Source organism: Camelus ferus, chromosome 35 (assembly GCF_009834535.1).
Source record: "Camelus ferus isolate YT-003-E chromosome 35, BCGSAC_Cfer_1.0, whole genome shotgun sequence".
Taxonomy (NCBI): domain Eukaryota; kingdom Metazoa; phylum Chordata; class Mammalia; order Artiodactyla; family Camelidae; genus Camelus; species Camelus ferus.
Genome location: NC_045730.1, coordinates 5906033 through 5927231, shown reverse-complemented (window position 1 = coordinate 5927231; position 21199 = coordinate 5906033). Strand labels below are relative to the sequence as shown.

General features: G+C 47.1%; 1 protein-coding gene across 8 annotated transcripts in view; it reads left to right on the top strand.

Annotated features, from left to right (window-relative positions):
• Positions 1 to 21199, top strand: part of CELF2 (CUGBP Elav-like family member 2) — a 475836-nt gene that overhangs the window by 383078 nt on the left and 71559 nt on the right. For all 8 annotated transcript variants that reach the window (XM_032474151.1, XM_032474155.1, XM_032474153.1 and 5 more), the window contains one exon: positions 19444 to 19492. In XM_032474151.1, coding sequence (XP_032330042.1) covers positions 19444 to 19492 — 49 coding nt within the window. The remainder of the gene's footprint in view (positions 1 to 19443; positions 19493 to 21199) is intronic.

The following is a 21199-nucleotide window of genomic DNA, read 5'->3' as shown; positions in this document are numbered from 1 at the left end:
TTTATCCCCAAAATGATTTTGCCCACATGCTCCAAAATACGAGTGTAGGTTTCTGTTTCCACACGTATATAATGATAAAACCCATTTTGCACACAGAGATCTGGATGTTTGTGTACATTTCTGTAGACCTACAGATACAGAGATGGTCACACGTGCACGTGTGGATATCGTTTCTGTCAAGTTCAGGAAGATGCAGCAGGGAATGTCATCCTTTCTTTGGCCTGCCCACACACTCCTCGCTACCGTGTGGTCACCCTTCCTGCCTTTGACCTCGTGAGCTGTCTGATTCTTAACGTTTGTTGGTTGCTTGGTCTTCGCTTCGATTCAGGATCGTGGCTAATTCAGAGTGCGTGTATGGGGTACTTGACGACTGCCGTTTAATGGTGATAATCTCTGCTTTTCACCTTCTTAACAGACGAGTAGGCACTGAGTGAGATAATGTATGTAAAGCTTTCTGAGCCCCTGAAGAAATGGGCTCAGAAGCCCTTGCTTCCACTTGGCAGTTTCTGTAGGCCCGAGCTCTGCTCGGGTAGAAACCCAGCAGGTGACGTGTATTTGCTGGGGAGGGAATCAGGACGCCCCCTAGGCGTGCACTCTTCAGATGTGCCTTTGCAGAATTTGGTCAGGGCTGAAATATGCCTCAGCGGACTGCCCCAAAGCAGCTCTTTCCCTGCTGGGCCTGTGTTGTTTTGCTAGAACCTTACATCCTGCAGAAACACGAGCTGAACAAAAAGCAAGGACTTGGCTGTGATGACTTTTTAAAGGCCTGTAATGGAGCGTGCCACCACGTGGCCGTGGAGGAGCTCCTAGGGGGAGGCCGAGGCCCCCGCCCATCCTGGAGCCAAGCCCATGTGAAGAAGGCTCAGGGTGCAGAAGCAGCCCCCGTGGGTCTCAGTCAGGTGTGGCAGGATTGCTGGCCAGCTCACTGGTTTAGACCCAAGAAAGCTGGAGGAAGGAGAAAACCCTTGGCCCAGTGCCTCCCAGTCCAAAGACCTGGGAGAGTGGATTTTAATTCTTCATACAAGGCCATTGGAAACTGCCCACTTCACTCACCATAGAGCTTGACACACCATCTACATGATGGGCGCTTCTGCTTTGGACTGGCAGGCAGTGGCTTCAGTAACTCGGATGAGCAGTCACTGATGTATGGCTTTGATTACCTAAAATGAAAAGCCAGTTACTTTTGAAATATGGCCCCTTCCATACAAGGAGGAGGTCTATAGGAGAAAATTTATGAGGGGTCCTGCATGGTGACAAGTTGAAAATGACTGAGATGACCAGTCCAGCCAGCACAGGGTTAAAACAGAGGGCAGCGTACACCGTGTTTCAGTAAAAGAACTTGGGTGGGGCCTTCTGATTTTGTTTTGCACACAACATGCCCTCAACTACCAGTCTAATCAAGAGGACGGTTATGAGGCTTAGCAGAGCACGGGTGCCTGGCCAGATGTGCACTGTCACCTGGGTCACCGTGTGAGGAATGCTGGTGTCTCACTGTAGCATGTGACAGCATGACGGCCCAGTGGCAAAATAAAGTCATAATTAGTTTCAGGGTTTGGCATCTCTCTGTGACGTCTCAGGATTCAGTAGGGAATCTTCAGTTCACTTCCACAGGCTCAGTTCCCACAAGGCTGGTAAGATTTCAGGAGGAGATTGTGGGGAACATCAGTGAACTGGATAAAAGGGCTGGATGGAATTGCAGAGGGATTATGACAGTCCATTGAAAGGGGAAAATTGTTTTAAAAGTTGGAAAATAGGCCAAGCTCTGCCTTTAGAGTATGCGGTCTCCATGAGAATTCATCGCCCGAAAAGCTCACTGTTGTGCTGGAGAGCTTGATTGTTTTGAGAGACCGTCCAGTGGAAGTGGCTGGGGCCTCAAACTCGAGGCCACGAGAAAGCCTGTGTCATGGGGTGATACAGGGAGAGTTGTGCCTGGAGGCCAGCATGAGAGGGAGTCCTCCAACTCCGCTGCTCAGCCAGATCTGGTCGGGTTGGGCCCAAGGGAAGCAGACCGGCCAACGGGGAGGGAGGGAGGCAGGGAAGGAAGCTTCGTGCATCCTCTGCTTGTCTTAGCCGCCGACTGTCATGGTACGCGGGTGCTCAGGAAGTCTCGTTAGCATCATGACATAAGCTACTAAGGCTGTTTTGATAATAAAGCAATATTTCAGGACCCTATCAGACTGCTCTCACTCCCCACAAGTCACAGAAATGAAAAATAAACGATAAATAGTACCCGCGGGAGACGGCAGAAAGGGACACGGTGACACGTGTTCTGCTTTGTGCTCTTCATTGTTCCTGACTGTCACTGCCTCCCACCGGCACTCGGAACACCCACCGGTGCCGCCGCCCCCTCCTCCCCCAGCACTTCAGAGCACGGGAGAGGACTTCCTCTCTTCATCCACAAAATGATGTGGTTGGATCTGAAATGATTCACAGAGTCCTTTCCAGCCTCCTACACGTTGACTACATTAATGTCCTATTTAATTGTAAAAACCTATCTAGATGGAACGGTCGGTTAGTAGATAGGCAGGTGGGTAGACAGATGTATATGACATGATTTGCTTCCGATGTGGGTTAGTAATGGCAGGGGACTTTGTACGGGCAAATCTGGACCATTCAAGGTATGACTCCCCACTCTGAGATTTCTCTGCACATCTGCCCTCCCCTCTGGTTGAGAACCAGCAGGGAGCTTAGCACCCCTGACTCCTCCACCAGGGAACAGAGAAAGGGAAGCAGAGGTGATGAACACTAACGAGTGGGTCTGAGTCCTAGCTTACAGCCTTGGTCTGACAAGGGGGTTTCACCTAACGAGGCTCCAGGATGTCTGGTGGAGCTCCTTCATCTGTTCAGTCCCTGGCCCCTGTCCATGTGGATAAGTGAGTCACCTGCATTTGTGAGGGCTTTCTGATGCTGGTTATTTGCGATCCCTTCTAAAAATATCAGAGGTGATGTATTGATAGCCTTCACCTTGCAACTCGGAGGACACGGAAGCCCCGGGAGATTAAATTAACTTCTCTGACCTCCCCTGGCAAAGCAGTGACAGAGCTAGAATTAGAAGTCACAGTTGCTGAAACTCCCCAGTAGCTTGGCCTCCTGAGGGTGGATTTTGGCATGATGTTCCCCACCCTGGAGGGAGCAGGGAGCGTGACTTCAACACAGCGGAACAGTGAAAATCACTACAGAGTGAGGGCAGCTTATTGGTTGCCCGGGTACCAGGTACCACCGGGAGCCTCTCGGGAAGTGTTACTTTGAATGGTCACGATAGCTCCACAAGCGTGTATCTTACAGCCCCCTTTGCTGATGGGGAAGCTGAAACGCAAAGAAAAGGAGTGACTTGTCCAGGTTGCACAGCTGGTCACCGTGCGTTGACAGACAGTTGGATTCAGACCAACGTCTCTGGCCACTGGCACCTGGAGACATTCCAGAGGAGGTGTGTTCCCTTCCGTTGCTTCATTGATGAGGTCTGAGTGACCATCCCTGCTCCCTTCACAGCTGTCCTAAAACAAATCTGAAACCTCAGAAATCCCACCACCACTGCCAGCACTGTTGCAGGGTGAGCTCACCTGAGGGCCGGGGCACCTGGGCCCCGCTGCTCCACTGCGTAGACCCACCTGGACACCAGCCGGGTGCCCCTGCTCCACCAGTCAGTCCTGACGCCGCGTGAGTTGGGACACCGTGGTGGCATGTGCTGCTTCACCCAAAAAGTAAAACCATGCTTTCTGGCACAGGCGGGGGGCCCTGGAAACACCGGGGGTGGCCAGGTGAGGTTTGCTTGTGACTTGGGGACACGACTACTGACACCAGGCTCTCTAAGATGGAGCCACAGATCAAAGGCAGTTGTTACTGTAAGAGGAACCGCTTTGCAAAAATGGTTATAAATTCACCACTTTCTTCAGAGGAGTGTAGCTTTACCAACATCATCTCATTAACATTCATGTTGTTAAGGGGACTTTTCTTTATCTGCTTCCCCAGGCTCTCTGTCCAAATCCACAATCTGCATTCTGATGTCCTGTCTCCATCCAGCTGACCTCCACCAGCCCATATCCCTGCTCCATGTCCAAGGGGGCTGGGCAGATGGGGGCCGGGCTCACCTCCTCATCTCAGAAGTAGGCATAAACCCCATTACTTGCCCCCCTAAGCACAAAGCCGTAGGCTGTGGCCTTGTGGAATGGCTCGGAGGAGTTCCCGCCCACCCCCCATCATCACACCCTGCCGCCCTCCAGAGACCCGGGGGCCTTTAGAGAACAACCCGACTCCCCCTCCTACTTGATGGACGAGGAGCCAGGGTCCAGGGGGCGAAGTCTGCAAAACCATCTAAGCATCTGACTCCTCTGCCTCCAAAAACAAGGGACCAGAATCCACCCCAGGTGAGGCACTTTAGGAAGACTCAGCAAACACCGCCTGGGGGCTCAGGTGTCCTCCTCTCCCTGTCCCCCTCCAGCCATCTGCTCCCTGCTCCCCCTTTGTCAAGAGGCGAATTTGGATCTAAGGCTGAAGGGTGGGCGAAGATGCGAGGTCAGGCTGTGTGGTTGATTCTGTCCAGTTACGCTGTGGAATTTCCGTGTTGGCTAAGAATGTGGGTAAGTGGATTATTGTGTAGGCTTAGACATTGTCACCTCTGCGGCTGTCTTGGCCATGGGAACGTGTGACGCTGGGTGTGCAGGGTTATTAGACCAGGACATCTGTGATCTCTCAGCTACACTTCCTGCATTCCTGTCCTCCGTCAGGGGCAGGAAGGACCACACAGGAGCCAAGAACAGGTTCCCTGAAACTCGCCTCCACCCCTGGAAGACCAGACTGAGCCACTGCTGGTCGGCGGGGTATATTTCAGGCTGTTCCGTTCCGTGCTCTGCACGTAGACTGTATCATAATGTCTTCAGAAAAGCAGATATTTAAACGAGTCTCAGGAAACCGGGCCAGATGTTTGCATGAAGCAGTACATGGAGTCTGGTGTACAGTTATGAACCGCCCACAAATCGTGTGGATTAAGAGAAAACTCACTGGAGTCATTGTGTGTGTACGACATCCTGGGTGAAAACTCAGAATGGCATTTGCAGAGCCCCGGGAGGAGCAGGTTCCTAGCAAATCCTGCTTCTGTAAACCTTTCGGCCACATGACTGATACGTTTCATTGGCTTTCACAATTTATACCATTTTAACCAAATAATCCATGTTCAATAAATAAAAATCATAGTAAACAGCTAACATTTCTTGACCGCTTAGTATGTCTTGGGCACTGTGCCAAGGGCTTTATCTTCACCTGAGTTCATGTAAATGATAAAATCCTAGATAAATAATCAGACACTGAGTAATAATTTGTTTTCTCCTTGTGGTTGCCTTTTCAACTTAAAGTCTGTCATTATTGACCCAAGAAAGTTGAAGTGGCTCTGGCCATTAGAGGAAGTCTCTCTGACAAATCGGTAAATACCTCTCATGGCTAATGATTTACCTCCTCCAGCCGAATGAGGGGAGAGAAAGCTGTCAGCTAATTTCAGGTTAACATCGCCCTGCCGTCTTCATCCATCGCTAATACCTGATTTACGATTTACTAGTATTTATAATCTATCCTTTAAATAGGAAGGCTAGCATTGGAGAGTTCTAGTTTAAACGGTTCTTCTGCAGTTCATGGAGATGTTAACTATAATCACAATGCCTACGAAATAAAAATGAAAAACTCACAAGTACCATCGGTAGTTATTTATCAGAGAATCTCCATCACCAAGTTATGTCAGAGTTGCCCAGATATAAAAACCCTGGAGGTTATTGACAAAACCTGTCATCAGTAAGGAAAATAAGAGTCATGGTCACACACCCAGGAAACCCGTGGCTAATTTCAGTAGGTTTCTGTTTATTTGAATGTTGTTCTCACGGTCTGCAGAGGAACACAGGGCATGTGGAAGAAAACAGACCAAGTCTCATCATACGTGTTTTTAGAAACAGAGCCATCCAGCCCCCTCACTTCATAGTCAAGGCAACCGAAGCCCAGAGAGGTTAGGTGATGTGTGGAAGGTCACACAGCCACCGGGCAGTGGGGGTGGGACAACTCGTGTCTCCCAACTCCGAACCTGGTGTTCTTTCCAGTGCATCACGTCCCCACAACTTCACTCCAGGATTATACGGAATACGTCATTTTAAAGAATCAAATTCAGAGCCCAGATTACCAGGAGCCTGTTCCTGGATTGTACTCTGTGATGTGAGGCGACTGAACGTGGTGATTCTTCTTCTCATTTCCATTCCCCATGAAAGACCCGGAGAGACGATGATAATATTCTTCCTGGCCATTTACCTGAAACAGTAGGTGACCCAGATGAATGGATAAAGGATGGATGGAGAGAAAGAAAGGTCCTTAATGTTTAAGTCCTTTCTCATCTACACATCAGGCAGTGACTCGTAACCACAGCTGCACAGCATCCCCCGCCCCGGGGAGCTTTCAAAACTACACACGCCGGGGCCACACCGCAGACAAATTAAGTGAGACTCTCTCAGGGCGGGGGCCCGGTGTCAGTATTTTTTAAGCTCCCCCCGTGAGTCCAGTGTTCAGGCAAATTTGAGAAGCACGGTTGGGGGACTGAATCATCGCCAACCCCAGGGGGGCAGTGGTGGTGATGAACTGTTCTTTCTCCCACGTTGATGTGGATGCGTGGGAAAGTCCTCTCACCTGCTGATCGTCTTCCCACGAGGACAGCATCGCCTTGCTACTCAAAGTGTGGTCCGTGGACCAGTGGCATTGGTGTCACCTGGGAATGTGTTAGAAATGCTGACTCTCCAGCCATGCCCCCAACCTGCATCCAAACTAGCTTCCAGATACCGTGTGTGCCTAGTGTGTGAGCTTGATGCCGGTGCGCTGGTGGAAACAGGCCTCGCCGGAGCTGCTGCCCAGAAGGGCCGAGGACGATTTTCGGACGTACCCCTCCAGTAACTGCGCTCACTAGTCCTCCACGTGCTCTCGTCAAGGGGAGGATGAGTGGGATGACCTGCCGGACGCGGGGAGCTGCCCGTTTACCTCCGCACGCTCTGGGAGCGTGTGAACGTTGTTGTGTTGCATCTTATGGCAGAAAAAAAATGGACACAGCTGCCGAATCTTGAGGGTGAGCACTTCCTACCACATCCCTTGCTTTGTCTTCAGCTTCGACGACAGCCTTGCTCACAGGCTGTGCTCCAGCCCAGGACTCTCTGGGAGGCTGCCTCACGCTTCCCACAAGGTGGAGCTGAAGGCTCCTGCCTGGTCATCTGCGGTAGCGGGTGCTGAAACCACCCCCCACCCCCCCCCCACCCCCAGCTGCGTTCTCGTCCCCCGATGCCCGGTCGGTCTCCCCCACACGGAGCCCAGGCTCCTCGCAGAGCAGGAACGTTCCCAGAAGCCAGCGTGACGCCGCACACTGCCAGCGCTTTCTCCACAGACGTTTGTTGACTGAACGAACTCCCAAGGATGGCTTGTACTCACAGACGCTCTCACGATACCAAACAGTCTCAAGAGTTCCTTACAAACTCTGGGGCGAAAGCAGGAGCGGGAGGGAATGTTGTCTCAGCGCTCTTGTTGTCTGTTGCAATCCTGTGGGTCAGGAAGACCCTACCCGACAAACGGGAAGCACGTGGAGAGACCCGGACTCTCCGTGTGCAGTGAGCTTTCTGATGTGATCCTTGTTTCAAATATGAGTTTCCTGGGGCTTAAAGAGGTCGGGTGGCTTGACTGTAAGTCCATAGAGTTGGCAAGGCCAAGTGCAGACCTTATGATTCTGGCTGAGACGTTCTTTTGTCTACAAAACAAACATAAAGCAGCCCAGGTTTCCCAAACCCCCATTCAACCCTGCACGTCCAGAGAAGTGAGAAACCATCCAGGTAGACTGGCCACTGCAGATCGAGCGTCAGTGAAGGGCTCTTACTTTACTTCCTTAGTATAAATCTCTCCTATAGTCTTATCTCATGTATCCGCTTTCTCAGTTCACCTTTGCCATTTAAAATTTGGGCACAAGCCATATATTGAAAGGCCCAAGCCTTGAATCTGATCGTTAGAAGACCGGGCTTCAGGATAAGGTATTTATAGAACAATCGAACCATCGTAATTTCCCTAAGCTCTGCCAACAAATAATTTCCAAAGTTGGTAAACGATCTTGCGCATTCGAATAGAAGGGGAAAATCAAAATGAGACAGTGAAATTAAGCTCGAACTCATAAAGAATTAGCAGCGCTGGAGGAGAGATCTTTGTTTGGCAAAATGTCAACCAAAGTTTAGTGCTTCGGCAAAAGATGAAATTAAATATAGCTGCTAAAAACAATATCAGATGTCTCGCTCAGATATTTAATGTATTTGCATTTTAAACATGAGTAATGTGAAATAGCCCTCAGGCATCTTTTCAAACTTGCCATCTATTTTTAGTAGGGAATAATTTTTTATTTTTAGCCAGCCTCGTTTGTTTAAAAAAAAAGAGGTTTAATCATTTTTGCTTAAACATGATGAAGGAAAATTACACTTGTTATCTACTTTCATTCACTTAGTACAAATCCCAAAGGCCATGGCAGCAGTTAAATAAATAAATGAGGAAAAGACTACTGCGTGAGGTATGGTATTTATTTGTCTGTTGTAAATGAAGTTGTCATTCCTAAGCCAATCAAATCATGCATTTTTTATGAGAGGTTGCAACTTGCAGAGAGATGGAAATGTTAGACGCTAATTAATAAACGTGGCTGGCAGAGCAACTCAAACAACTCAGGACTCGGAAGCTAAGCCGTAGAAGGATCTTTAGAATACGAACTTCAGGGGTGCTTTTCTGTTGATTGGATGAAATGACTACACCCTGTCAGAAGGTTCACGATAAAATACAGTTGGCTTAAATTTTCCAGGTTAGTTTTGCACCAGAGGTTTTAAAGATTTGCTTGTTAGACAGGCATTGTGGTAGTGGCTTTAGTTTGCCTTAGACTTGAAAGGAAACTGGAGATTACTGGATAAGGCATCACTAATCTTAACAGAGCATGGAAGCTACTAAGAGTAGATAAAAAAAAGTCTTGTGTTGCCCACGAAATACCCACTAACTCCCCGGTTGGTTTAGAGGGTAGTGTTCTTTTACGTCACCCAGCCCATGTTTCATTGAACTGATACAGCTTGTAAATATTGCAAATGAATTACTGAAAAGTTCTCCAAGCCTTCCAAAGGAGATAGCCTGCATGACTTGAACATTCGGAGCTTTTTATGGGTCATCTGGGAAGAAGATAATGCAGTTCCATTGCTGTGCGATATATGAGGTTGCACCGTGTGAAATTGTCACCATGCAACCGTGTTTAATCTATAGAAATGGCAATTTCACATGATCAACCTAATAACTTGCCGTATAGATATTTCTATATAACATACAGCAGTGATAGTGACGAGGAAAATACTGTCTATGTGCATTGAAGGGGTCATGGTGCCTTTTTGTGGATAAACTCGTAGCAGAAGTACCAGTGAGAGGGAATTGTCCAGTTTGACCTGAAGAGAAGTGTAGACTGATCATGAGAACTCAGCCCAAAAAGGCAATTCGGGGGCAAGGCATGGAGTGCGTTGGAAGACAGGCCAAGGAGCTGGGGTTTAATTTGGCAGAGAATGGAAAGGTTTTGAGCAGGGCAGAGAAATGACACCTGTGTTTTCCGCAGACTTTCTGAAAAAGCAGCAGTGTGTACGGTGGTCCAAGATGCAAGGACCAGAGCGGTAAGGAGCCCACTGCAGGAATGGAAAGGACATTTAGCCAAGGTAGATCTACAGTGAGAATTCCAAGAGGCAGAAAAGTAAGCACATTTAGGGCCAAGCAAGGATGTCTGATCCATGTAGCGTCTGAGAATGCAGCGCCAGCAGCTGCTCCCATCTCAAGGTGATGCTTCTGAGGCCACAGGCTCAGTCCAGCACTGACGTTTCCAGTGAATGACCAAAGTCCTAGTGCCATCTGAGCAGGTTTCACTGTCAAAGGATATTTCCTGTGGGTATGGAGCAGGGGTGCGGCTGGAATTGTCTGAGCAGAGATCCTTCTAGGAAGCAGTACCAGGGGTTATCAGTAACTGAGCTGGGTCCCAGGAAGATGGTGGAGAGATCCAGTAAAGGAAACAAGTTCCCAGTTTGGCTGAGATTCCAAACTGGGTACAAGGAGTCCTGTGGGCCCGGGCAGGAGGGCCAGTTAAACAAAACGGGCGTCTCTACCCCCAGTGAAGGCAGAGGGGAAGGTACAGAACCCTGCACTCACCAGCCTGCAGGCCTTGGTTCTTCCCGGCTCACAGGGTGTTGAGAACTGGGGAACGCTGAACTTCCTGAAAACAGCTGGTGTTGGGGAGGGAACCCCCGCAAGCCTGGCAGGCTGGGTTCTGCTCCATGCCAATACCGCGAGAGAGCCAAGCCCGGAAGTGGCTGTTACGGGCCAAGACTAATGTCAGAAAGAGAGCTGATTTTAAAACCAGGCTCATTTGTCCTAAAATGTGAGATTATATGAAGCCTGTAAAATCATAATATTGGAAATGTAGGTGAGCTATCAGGTCATTAAACCTCTCCTCAGTGGCCAGGTCAAGCCCTGTCATTTCAGTACGTACTTTGCCTTGGCTCCGTTAGGGAGCATGTCTCATTTAGCATCTGGGTGACATCTGGAAGAGTGACTCAGAGCATCCATCACTGATTTTGGAAGACAGTTCCACAGTCAAAGCGAAATCACGTTTGGAAAGGATATCTGTATATTGGGTTTTTTTCTTTTGGGTTTTTTTTTTCTCCCCTTAACAGAGGCACTGGTGATTGAACCCAGGACCTCACACATGCCAAGCACAGGTTCTGCCACCGAGCTGTACCCTCCCCCGTATATTGTCAATTTCTGGCTTATCAAACGGGAGTGATGGTCACCCTCTGACTGTCTTACGAAATCCACGTGTGGTCTTCTGCTGTGTTTGTGGTGGTTGTAGCATTGCTTTAGCAGCCCTTGATCCTACACGCCATGCCTCTTCTCGTAGTAAGTCTTTCCACTCATCTCCATTTCCAGTCTTTTGTCGTTAAAACATGTAGACTTTAAACAGAGGATTCCAGACAAACCTAAGTACAGTCGTTTCATTTTGACGAGTTTTGTTTTGCTTTTCAGCGAATTTCTTTGGGAGCTCACCTCACTGGATCAGTTGTTTATTCTGTCCCAAAGGCTAAGTGACGGGGAGGAAAGAAGCAAAGTCTTATCAAAGAAATGGCTTTCTGTTCACAGTAACACTGCTAAGCCCAGTGATAATGCCTTCTACACAGCTAATCACAGCTAACTAGGCACCAGTTGGGGGTTGCGGCTTAAAAAATGTCGTATATTTACTTCTCTCAATAATATAATAGTTGCAAGAAAAATTAAACTAAGAAAGGATTAACGTTCTTCTTCAATCGCAGGTGTTTCTAAAGGTGTGAGGCTCACACTTAGTTGTAGGTTATTTTTTTGTTCACATTTCATGCCTCTTCCTCCAAGCCTATTTATTTTTCTTCTAATTATCAGAATACACAAAGCAAAATGGAAGCTTGTGTTATTATTTAGTATGAGAACACAGAACCTAATCATAGCTAATGAGTATAATAAATGCCGGCTGTACCTCGTCTTGTTTATGTGTGTTTTATATACAGAAGGTAGCGTAGGCTGGGTAACCAGGACGCCAAGTTACAGATGGGCTTGTGAAATGCTGTTTGACAGCCGATTAGAGTAATCTGTCAGAAATGATGACTTAATCACCATAACAGACTCCAACTCCCCTTGTAGAATTCCACCCAGAGTAATCTAATTTTCCCGCGGTATTTTATTTATTTTATTTTTTGCCAGGGCTGCATGGTTACCCTGCTTGGCTTTTCCCCTCTGGTGTACCGCATGATGCTAACAGAGAGGTAAATGGGTTAGTGGCATTACAGCTAAAAGGGCTGCCTTGGGAGCCTGAGAAGGCAAAAGCAGATACGTAATTCTGGAGTCTATAGGTTGGCCTCCATCACTGGATCATACACGAAAAAAGCTGAGAGCAGTATTAGCTGTCTGCTTCCCACGTGACCAAGAAAGGCTGTTCCTTCCAGGATATCCTCTTAGGTTTTGAATGAGACCCTTTCCTTTTTCCCTCAAGGAAACCCTTTTACTTTGTAAAATAGTGGTGATGATGATGGTAATTTTATTGGGCAAATATTATCCAGACAGTGCTTTCAGCACATCACATGAATCAGTGGCTATTAGAAAGAAATAGCCATTTATTTCCACTCTAGTTTCCACCCCGCCCCACAGTTGCGATTTGCCATAGGGAGAGAAGGGATAAATTATGTTTCTTTGTTATTGTCCTATTCACATCCCCTCTTCTTGGCTTGGTCACTTTTATAAAAATATACATTGGCAAATATTAGTTGCAAGTTTTCTGTGTACCTGCTCTGGTAACTCAGTTAATGATGATGCCCCAAAGAGGAATTTGGAAAAGCATCGTGACTCAAAGCATTGATGAATCCCGTACACTCTTCCACCAGGGGATTCGTGTCTTCAGAAGACAACTATGTGCTGAGTTTCCTCCAGAATTTCCAAAGCACTGTTCAGATAAACAGGCATTTCACAATCCAGTCAGCATGAAGCCGAAGACCAGGGCCTACGGGTTTAAATGCTGGACTGGCCAATATCTGCTCCACACTCCGATTGAGTTTATTGATTCCGGTTACTTCTTTGCACTCACAGTTTGTGAAGAAACCACAAAATGTGGGATCAACTAATGTCAGTTATTCAAAACTATTATTTTCCTCTCAGAATAACCAACAGCTCATTTTGCTTATTACCAGTTTATTTCTTATTGACATACGTATAGAACACTTTGGATAACTTGGCCATGAAACAAACCTCAGAGTCGAATTCCATTTTGCGTGTCTATTTTAAATAGCCTGGAGGGACTGTAGAAGGACCAACATTGAATCTCCCTGGAGCAGCACACATAGTTCCTTTATAGTCAAACGGCACCTAGATTGGAGCTCTGCTTTCCTAACATGGCTGTTACAGCTATGTTTTTTCTTTGAATCATTGCAGCCTTTTAAGTTTCCTTTCCTGCCTTTTTCATGGAGAAAAGCCAGACAATCATTTTTGTTCTGAGGCTAATTTAAAATATTTCAGTTCTTGCTTTCCAAACTGGATGCTTTTTATTTTTTTTTTTTTTTTTTCTTGCCTAATTGCTCTGGCTAAGACTTCCAGTACTCTGTTGAATGAAAGGGGCAAGGTGAGCATCCTTGTCTTTTCCTGACCTTTGAGGAAACGCTTTCAGGTTTTCACTGTTTAGTATGCTGTTATGTATGGCTTGTCATACGTGGCCTGTATTATGTTGAGATGCATTCCCTGTGTACCCACTTTGTTGAGAGCCTTTATCTAAATGGATGTTGAACTTTGTCAGATTCTTTTTCTGCATCTATTGAGATGACCATGTGATTTTTACCCTTTGTTTTGTTAATACGGTGTATCACGTTGCCTGATTTGCAGATGTTCAACCATCCTTGCATCCCTGGCATAAATCTCACTTGATCATGGTGGATGATCCTTTTAATGTATTGTTGAATTCAGTTTGCTAATATTTTGTTGAGGACCTCATTGGGGATATTGGCCGGTAATTTTCTTTTCTTGTGGCATCCTTGTTTTGTTTTGGTATCAGGGTAATGCTGACCTCATAGAATGATTCTGAAGGTGTTCCTTCCTCTTCTATTTTGTGGAAGAGTTTGAGAAGGACTGGTGTTAATTCTTCTTTGAATATTTGGTAAAATGCACCAGTGAAGCCATCTGGTCCAGGACTTCTGTTTGCTGGGAAGTTTTTGATTGCTAATTCAATCTCCTTACTAATAATCAGTCTATTCAGAATCTTCTGTTTCATCATGATTCAATCTTGGTGGGTTTAGTGTTTCTGGGAATTTATCCATTTCTTCTAGGTTGTCCAGTTTGTCATTGTGTGCGATTGTTCATAGTAATCGCTTATCCTTTGCACTTCTGTGGTATCAGTTGTAACATCTCTTTCATTTCTGAGATAGTCTTTATGTCTAGGATGGAAGAGGAAATTTTGGAAATCGTGTAACTTCTTAGAAACCGCAGTCTCGCAACACAGCTGTCTGGATATGCTAGGGGCCAGTATGGAAGAGTGGTTGGGGGTTATGCTCCAGTCGGAGACAATCCCAAATCTGAATCCCTGTGCCACTGCTGACTTGCTGTGTGCCAAGGTATTTAATATCTGTCTCCCTCCTTCCTTCCCTCTTCCTCTCCACCCCTCACCCTTTAGATCCTCAGTCATATCTATCTCAGGGTTGTTGTAAGAATTAAATTAGATATTATACATATAAAGAGCCTGTAGCAATGTTGAGCACAGAAGACTGAGAGCTCAGGGAAGATTTCTTCAGTTTTCACCAAAAAGTGCCTAAATTCTCCACTTCACTTAACAAATTCGGCAGTGAGCTCCAAACCCAGCTTTGTCCCAGAGATAAAATCTGGCTTAGACTGATCCAACAAGTTATTTTGGTCATCTCTATTCTTGCAGAAGTGTTTCATTACTTTTTTTAACTATTTTTTTAACTTTAAAACTATTAAAGATGGTTTGGCATGATGTCACCATTTTAAAAACTATTCGATAGTGACCAGTCAGCATTCCCAAAATTCCCTTTCGTTTCTCCTCAATCCTCCTTACGCAGAGCATAACGCAGCAGTGGTGGGACTGGCAGAACTTCCTACCTAGACAGACAGGCAAGCCTCTGTAGCTCTGAGGGCACCTCACTGTCACAGAAGGTCCCTTGATAACGCACACTTCGGTTTGGAGCGATGGCATGCCTCCAGTTGGTAGCAGTTGTTTTGAAACTTATTCTTGCCCATTTACAAACCATTTTTGAGAAAAATTCAGAAAGTGTAGGTGCCTCCAGTATCTCAGAGTCTGCTGTCCAACAAGATACAAAGTATATTCTGCAGGTCACATTTGCATTGTTTCATGGAGCAAAAGAAAAATTCCAGTTCACTTCTACTGGCTGAAGTCCATTAATTTTGTCATTTGGCACATGGCTTTTTTGTGAATTCACTTCTTCCCGCCACCCACCCGCCTCCACCCGACTCCGCAGTCTCCCTTTAAATATTTTATGGGCAGTAAGCTTATACGGTTGCTCTTTCTGGGGGTCAGGATGGGTTTAATAATGAGACGTGTTAACAGTGCCTCTGTAAACTCCCTTTCAGGTTAAATATGGCATGTTTTATTGAATCTCACGTTCACAGTGGTTAAGTCATCCACTGGTGATGGCTGGGGTTAAACAAGTTTCCATGTGAGTTCTCCTGGATGTGAAAAACTGGCCAAATCGCCCTCCCCTGGGTCCTCCATCTCCCATTTTTTAATTGAAGCATAGTCAGTTTACAGTTTGTCAATTTCTGGTGTACAGCATCATGTTTCAGTCATACATACACATACGTATATTCCTTTTCATATTCTTTTTCATTATAAGTTACTATAAGATACTGAATATAGTTCCCTGTGCTACACAGTAGACATTTGTTGTTGATCATATTTTATATGTAGTAGTTAGTATCTGCAAATCTCAAACTCCAATTTATCCCTTCCCACCCCTTTTCCCCACTAGGTAACTGTGAGTTTGTTTTCTATGTCTGTGAATAAGTCATTTCTGTTTTGTAAGTAAGTTCATTTGTATCTTTTTTTTTTTTAATTCCATGTGTAAGTGATACCACACAATATTCTTTCTCTTTCTGGCTTACATAGCCTGAAACTTTAAACGAGAAAGCCTCCTCCTTTACAATACCTTCCCTACTCCGCTCGACAGATCTCCCAAAGTTCTTGGAATCATGAGATTTTGAGGAAGTCAAAACATTATGAGAACAACCCCTGCAAATCATTTTTTTTTTTTTGGTCTTCCTTGACATTTACATCCTGTATCTGATCAGAAATTTGTAACTCAGATGAACTTCATGATAATGAGTCATTCATAATACAGTCCTGATTGAACACCTCTCTCCAAGAAGGTCATGGTGCTTTACATACATTATCTGAATTGTCTTCAGAACAAACCTGGAGTAGGGTGACCACCCATTCGGAATTCACCTTGCTCTGACAATGCAGATCTCTGGGAGGGTGACTTTTTTCTTCCTCTGGGCACAGGAAAGAGCGAAACCAAGTTCAAGTCTGCAATGGCAGTAGCAGTTTTATTACTACCAATGTTACATTCCTGAGCCGTCAGAAACGGAGCTAATTCTCTCAGCAGCTGCAAGAAAACCGGGAGTCAAGTCTTGGTGTAATAGCCGTAGATAAAGCTCCATAGACAAAGCGTCATGGGAGCGCAGAGAAAGGTGACTTTGACCTCAGGGGACATTGCTGGCACCTTCAAACAAGTGTCTGTCTGGTGCCTTCAGTGAGTGAAGCCTGCAGTTCATCACTGTGGGCTCATGAGTCCTAATCCCACGTTGGGCGTTTTGAAGGGGAAGCTGTGTGGTTTGGGGGAATCAGCACTGGATTCAGAGCAGGGAGCTTAGATTTCTGGCCTCAGCTCTGACACGAACCAGCTGTGTGTCCTTAGTGACATCGCTTGTTCCCTTCAGACCTATAAATTGAGAGCCTTGGATCAGTGATTCCCAGGGCCCTTTACAGCTTTGGGGTCAAATGCTTCTCTCCCTGCAGCTCCCAGATTTCCTCCTGCAGACCTCCGTGCACATCGCAGACGGATCTGAGTGCTCTCCGCACTCTCTGTGCTGCTTTTCTGCTGCTGGTCACCATCTTCTCTCCTTTATTTGTGTATCAACCAGTGTGATGGGGTGGCAGCTCCCTGAGGGCAAGAGTCCCATTTATTTCATTTGTGTGTCCTGTGCCTAACGTGGGCACTCTGATCTCCTCTCTCCTGTTCCTTTAACCTGTGGCTCTCACCTGAGTCTTTTCAGCGTAGTGACCTGAACAAGTCTCTCCTACCTGGAGAGACTCCATCCCCATCTTCTATGGAGCTGCCTGTCTTTTCCCCCTTTGCTTAAAATCTTCTTGAAATAGGTGTCTGCATTTATCACGTTACCTTTGCCGTTTCGCCCCCACTGCCTACAAGCTGGCATCCTGTTCCGCCCCCCCCCCCCCACAGAACCTGCTTTTGATAAATTCCCTAAAAATGATTTGTGTTGCCGACTGCAGAAGGATAACGGGGCATGTTCATCATAGCAACTAGCACCACCTGCTCTGACCAACTCGTTCTTGACGCTCTCCCCGCATGGCTCCCGTGCCCCTGCTGTTCTGTTTCTGCTTCCCTGAGTCCCCTTGTTCTGTCCCTCTTAGATGCCTCTTCCTGGATGTCCTCCGCTGTCCTGCCTTTGGCTGTCATCTCTCCCTACTCTGAGTCCCCTCTCTGAACAGTGCCAGCCATGCCTGTGGCATCCACCACCTCCCAGAGACCTGCTGACAGCTTGAGACCCGCATTGCCAACTCCACACCAAGTATAGCATGTCCTGACCTGTGCCCAGCAGTCTACCCCTCCCCCCCCCCCAAAAAACTGCTTGCTTGTGTTTTCCCCATTTAGGCAATGATCCCACAAGATATTTAGTTGTCCTGCCTGCCCCCCCATCCCCACAACCACCCAGTTAGCGCTGAGGTTTGGCCCATCTCCAGTTGACATGGGCTGTTTGCAGTAACCTCTTAATTGTCCTGCCTGCCTCCAGTGTCTCTTCTTCAACCCATCCTCCACGGGGCAGCCAGAAATGGCAAGTTGGAGCTCACTGCTTTGCCACTTAAATATTCCATGCCTGATCATTGACTTTTAGACAAAATTTCAGTTCCTGAGCACATGGGATCCTCTAAGGCCTGGATGCAACTGCCCTGCTCGCTTCTCGTGCCTTCCCCCACCCCACACTGTGGCCTCCCACCAGGAGGAACTATGTCCTTTCTCACCACCGTGTCTTTGCATGAGATGGTCCATTGGTTTCAAGTGCCCTCCCCTCCCTCTGTGGGCAAGTCCAGCCAGCCTTTAGGACTCACTGTCCTCACCCTCCTCACCAGGCAGAATGAAGTACCTGCTCCCCTGGGCGCCCACAATACCTTTTCTGAAAAGAAGGGTCTACTTATGACCCCCCAACGTTCGTTTCTCATTCTAGTCTCTTCTCCACAAATTAACTTTACTAATGAGTGGAGGGAGCTACGAACAGACCCCACACCTCAAGGCCTGTGTTTTCTGCATAAGACCATCTTGCCTTTAGAATGAAGGAAGCAGCTCTGAATGACCTGGCCTCTTGTCCCCCAACACTGCTCCCTCTTACCTCTTCCCCTTGTGGTTTGAAGACCCTGGCAGGAGTTCAGTACACATGGTCTCGACTCCACCTGGTAATCACTTCCCATCATCTAAGGGCCAGAGCCAAGTACCATTCTCCTTTCATTTAAATTAGATGAAACCCAGGTCTGTGGCTGGCAAGTGATGGAAGTCCACTGGGGAAATTAAAGGGTCACAGAGAACAGGACCCATTATAATAAAAGCATTTGCACAGCCAGTGATTCCATCTACCCTGTGGCTTCGGTGTTCCTTGGGGTGTGGTGAAATATGAAGCAGGAGGACCTGTGAAAGTCGTTTGAGGAATTTATTTTCATTGGAAGTGGTGGCAGCATTTCTGTGCTCAGAGTAGACTGCAGATCGTGCAGTGATGTGATCGGCATTGTGTACAGAGCCGTAGAGCATCCAGTTCTGCCATGATTCAGGATCTTGGTACCACTTGGGTTCTCTCTCCTCCTCCGTATGTACACACTGAACATGATTGTAAGGTCCCTCCCCCTCCTCCTCCTCTCTCCTTCCCTCCTCCCTCCCTTCCTCTCTCCTTCCTTCCATCCCTTCAGTGGCTCTGTATTCCTGTCCCATACTTGGTTTTTAAGTAAAATGATGGTGCCTAAATCAGTCAACTGTAGACCTTCAAATTACTCAGAACTCTAAGACCTAAGAAACATCCATGCAACAGACATAAAATGGGGGGAAGAAAAACAAAGACAACCTGTGTTTAAATGTGTAATAATACAAAATAACAATGACTATTTTTTTTCCTATGCCCTGTTTATTAAGCACTTCACAGGCATTCTGTCCTGTCATTCTCATGGCCCTACCATGAGGGCGTCCCCTCCATCTTGCGGATGAGGAAACCAAAGCTCAGAGAAGTTAAGACACTTGTCCAAGGTCACATAGCTGTAATGAATGGCAGGACCAGAATTAGCTGTAAGATCCAGGCAGAGACTATACTGAGTGGCAAAATCCAGATTTCGAACTTGAGTCTGACCGCAGAGCCCACATGTTTCGACACCACATCACAGTGCCCCGTGACTTAAGTGCATCATGATGTTCCTGCCCATCAGACACACGTTTGCATTTTAATGTAGCTCATTTTAACTGGGAGAGGTCCTTCTAACAGTATCAGTAGTGGAGTTGAGTAGTCTGGGGTTTCTGAGACTGTGAAACAGTTGTTCAATCTGCCTTTACTTTCTCACTTTTGTGTTTTTAGATGCATCATCCCATTCAGATGAAACCTGCAGATAGTGAAAAATCAAACGGTAGGTGGTAACCAACGATCTCCTTTAATGTCTGGTTTTCTTTAAGTGAAGAAGTCAGGTGGGGTGGGAGGAGCTGCCCCCAGGTGCTGCTTCTCTAGAGGAGGCAGAGGGAAGTGCTCCAGGCAGCTTCCGGCATGACTGGTACCTCCGGAGTACCGCAAACTTCACTCCTGCCTCCTGCATCTCTGCTGTAAAGATCTGTGAAGATGCTACAGGAGATGGTTTTATGTGGGAGTTGATCTGTGTGGTGGCCCTGGGCCTGTGGCTCCTGTCCACTTCCCCCACAGAGCGGCCCGGGCACCTGGTGGGGAGGGGTGACCTTATACCGGGCAGAGAGGGTGAGCCAAGGGCATCGCCCACTGAGCATTAGGCTGTCTGTTCTCCGCTCTCCTTTGGCTTTAGACTGTCTCCTCACACTTTTCTCGAAGTCGTGCCAATGTATTTGCATCCAGATTCATTCAGAATTCAGCCTCTGATTAAATAAACATATGCTCAGTGCAAAAAAGTGTGCATTTGACAAGGTTGGTGAAATAATGGAGAACTGCCTCTCCAAGACACCAGAGGGTTGACAGTCACATTTCTCTCTTCTGAAGTTTTTGCTTCCACTTATACAAACCTTCTGTCCCGGTTTTGTTCTTCAGATCTACTGAAATGTATGCTAAAGGAACCTTCCGAAACCTCAGCTCTCCCCTGTCCCACAGGACTGACGCAGTCAGCCTGGTTTCTTTCCCACAGGCAGCTGTGCACCTCATTAATTAGTAATCAGGGCAGAAGCCACGCACTGAGGGACCTGCGTGTCTGCAGATGTAAATTATGACAGGGCTCGACCTCCCTCCGCAAGACACTTTTGGCTCATTGTAGTGCGGCCCATTTCCTGGCTCCACAGACTAGAAGGTTTTGAGGGAAATTCCATGTCGTACGGTGGTGCTGCCAGTGCCTGCATGGTCCTGTGGCGGGGGGTCGGGGGGGTCGACGCTGGTGCTTTACCCGCCACCTCCTTGCCGGCCCCACGCTTCTCTGAGCATCTCATTCCCATTTTCCCGCAGTACGTTACCGCAGACGTGGCAGTTAGGGTCGCAGGGGCTCAGGTCCACCACTGCTTGTTGTGGGATCTTCGTCCAGGCCCTTCTTCCCTTTGTTGACAGTTACTCGTCGATTACTTGCTGTGTGCCCGGCGTGTTGCTGGAGCTGAGTTCACAGCAGTGATTTGAAGAAAAGAAGGGGGGGGGGCGCTGCTCAGCAGTAGAGTGTGAGCTTAGTGTGTGCGAGGTCCTGGGTTCAATCCCCAGCACCTCCATAGATACACAGATAGATAGACCAACGAATCAACCGACCTGATTACCTCCCCACCGCAAAAAAAAAAAAAAAAAAATTTTTTTTTTAAAGGGACTGTAATAGCTCAGTGGTCGAGCACATACTTAGCAGGCATGAGGTCCTGGGCTCAATCCCCAGTACCTCCATTAAATAAATAAATGAGCCTAGTTACCTCCCTCCACCCTCCCCCCCCCAAAAAAAAACAAACAAAAATTAAAAGAAGAAGAAAAGGACACAAAAGACGCTGCCCCTTACCTCCCAGAGCTCAGCTTGACGGCTGGTTTCAGTGTCTGATAGTTACTGAAAGACTGAACTTCAGTCTCCTCAGTCATAAAGTAGTAGCTGCTTCTCCCAGGTTAGCTTTCTTTGTTTTTCAGACCCACACAAGGTAGC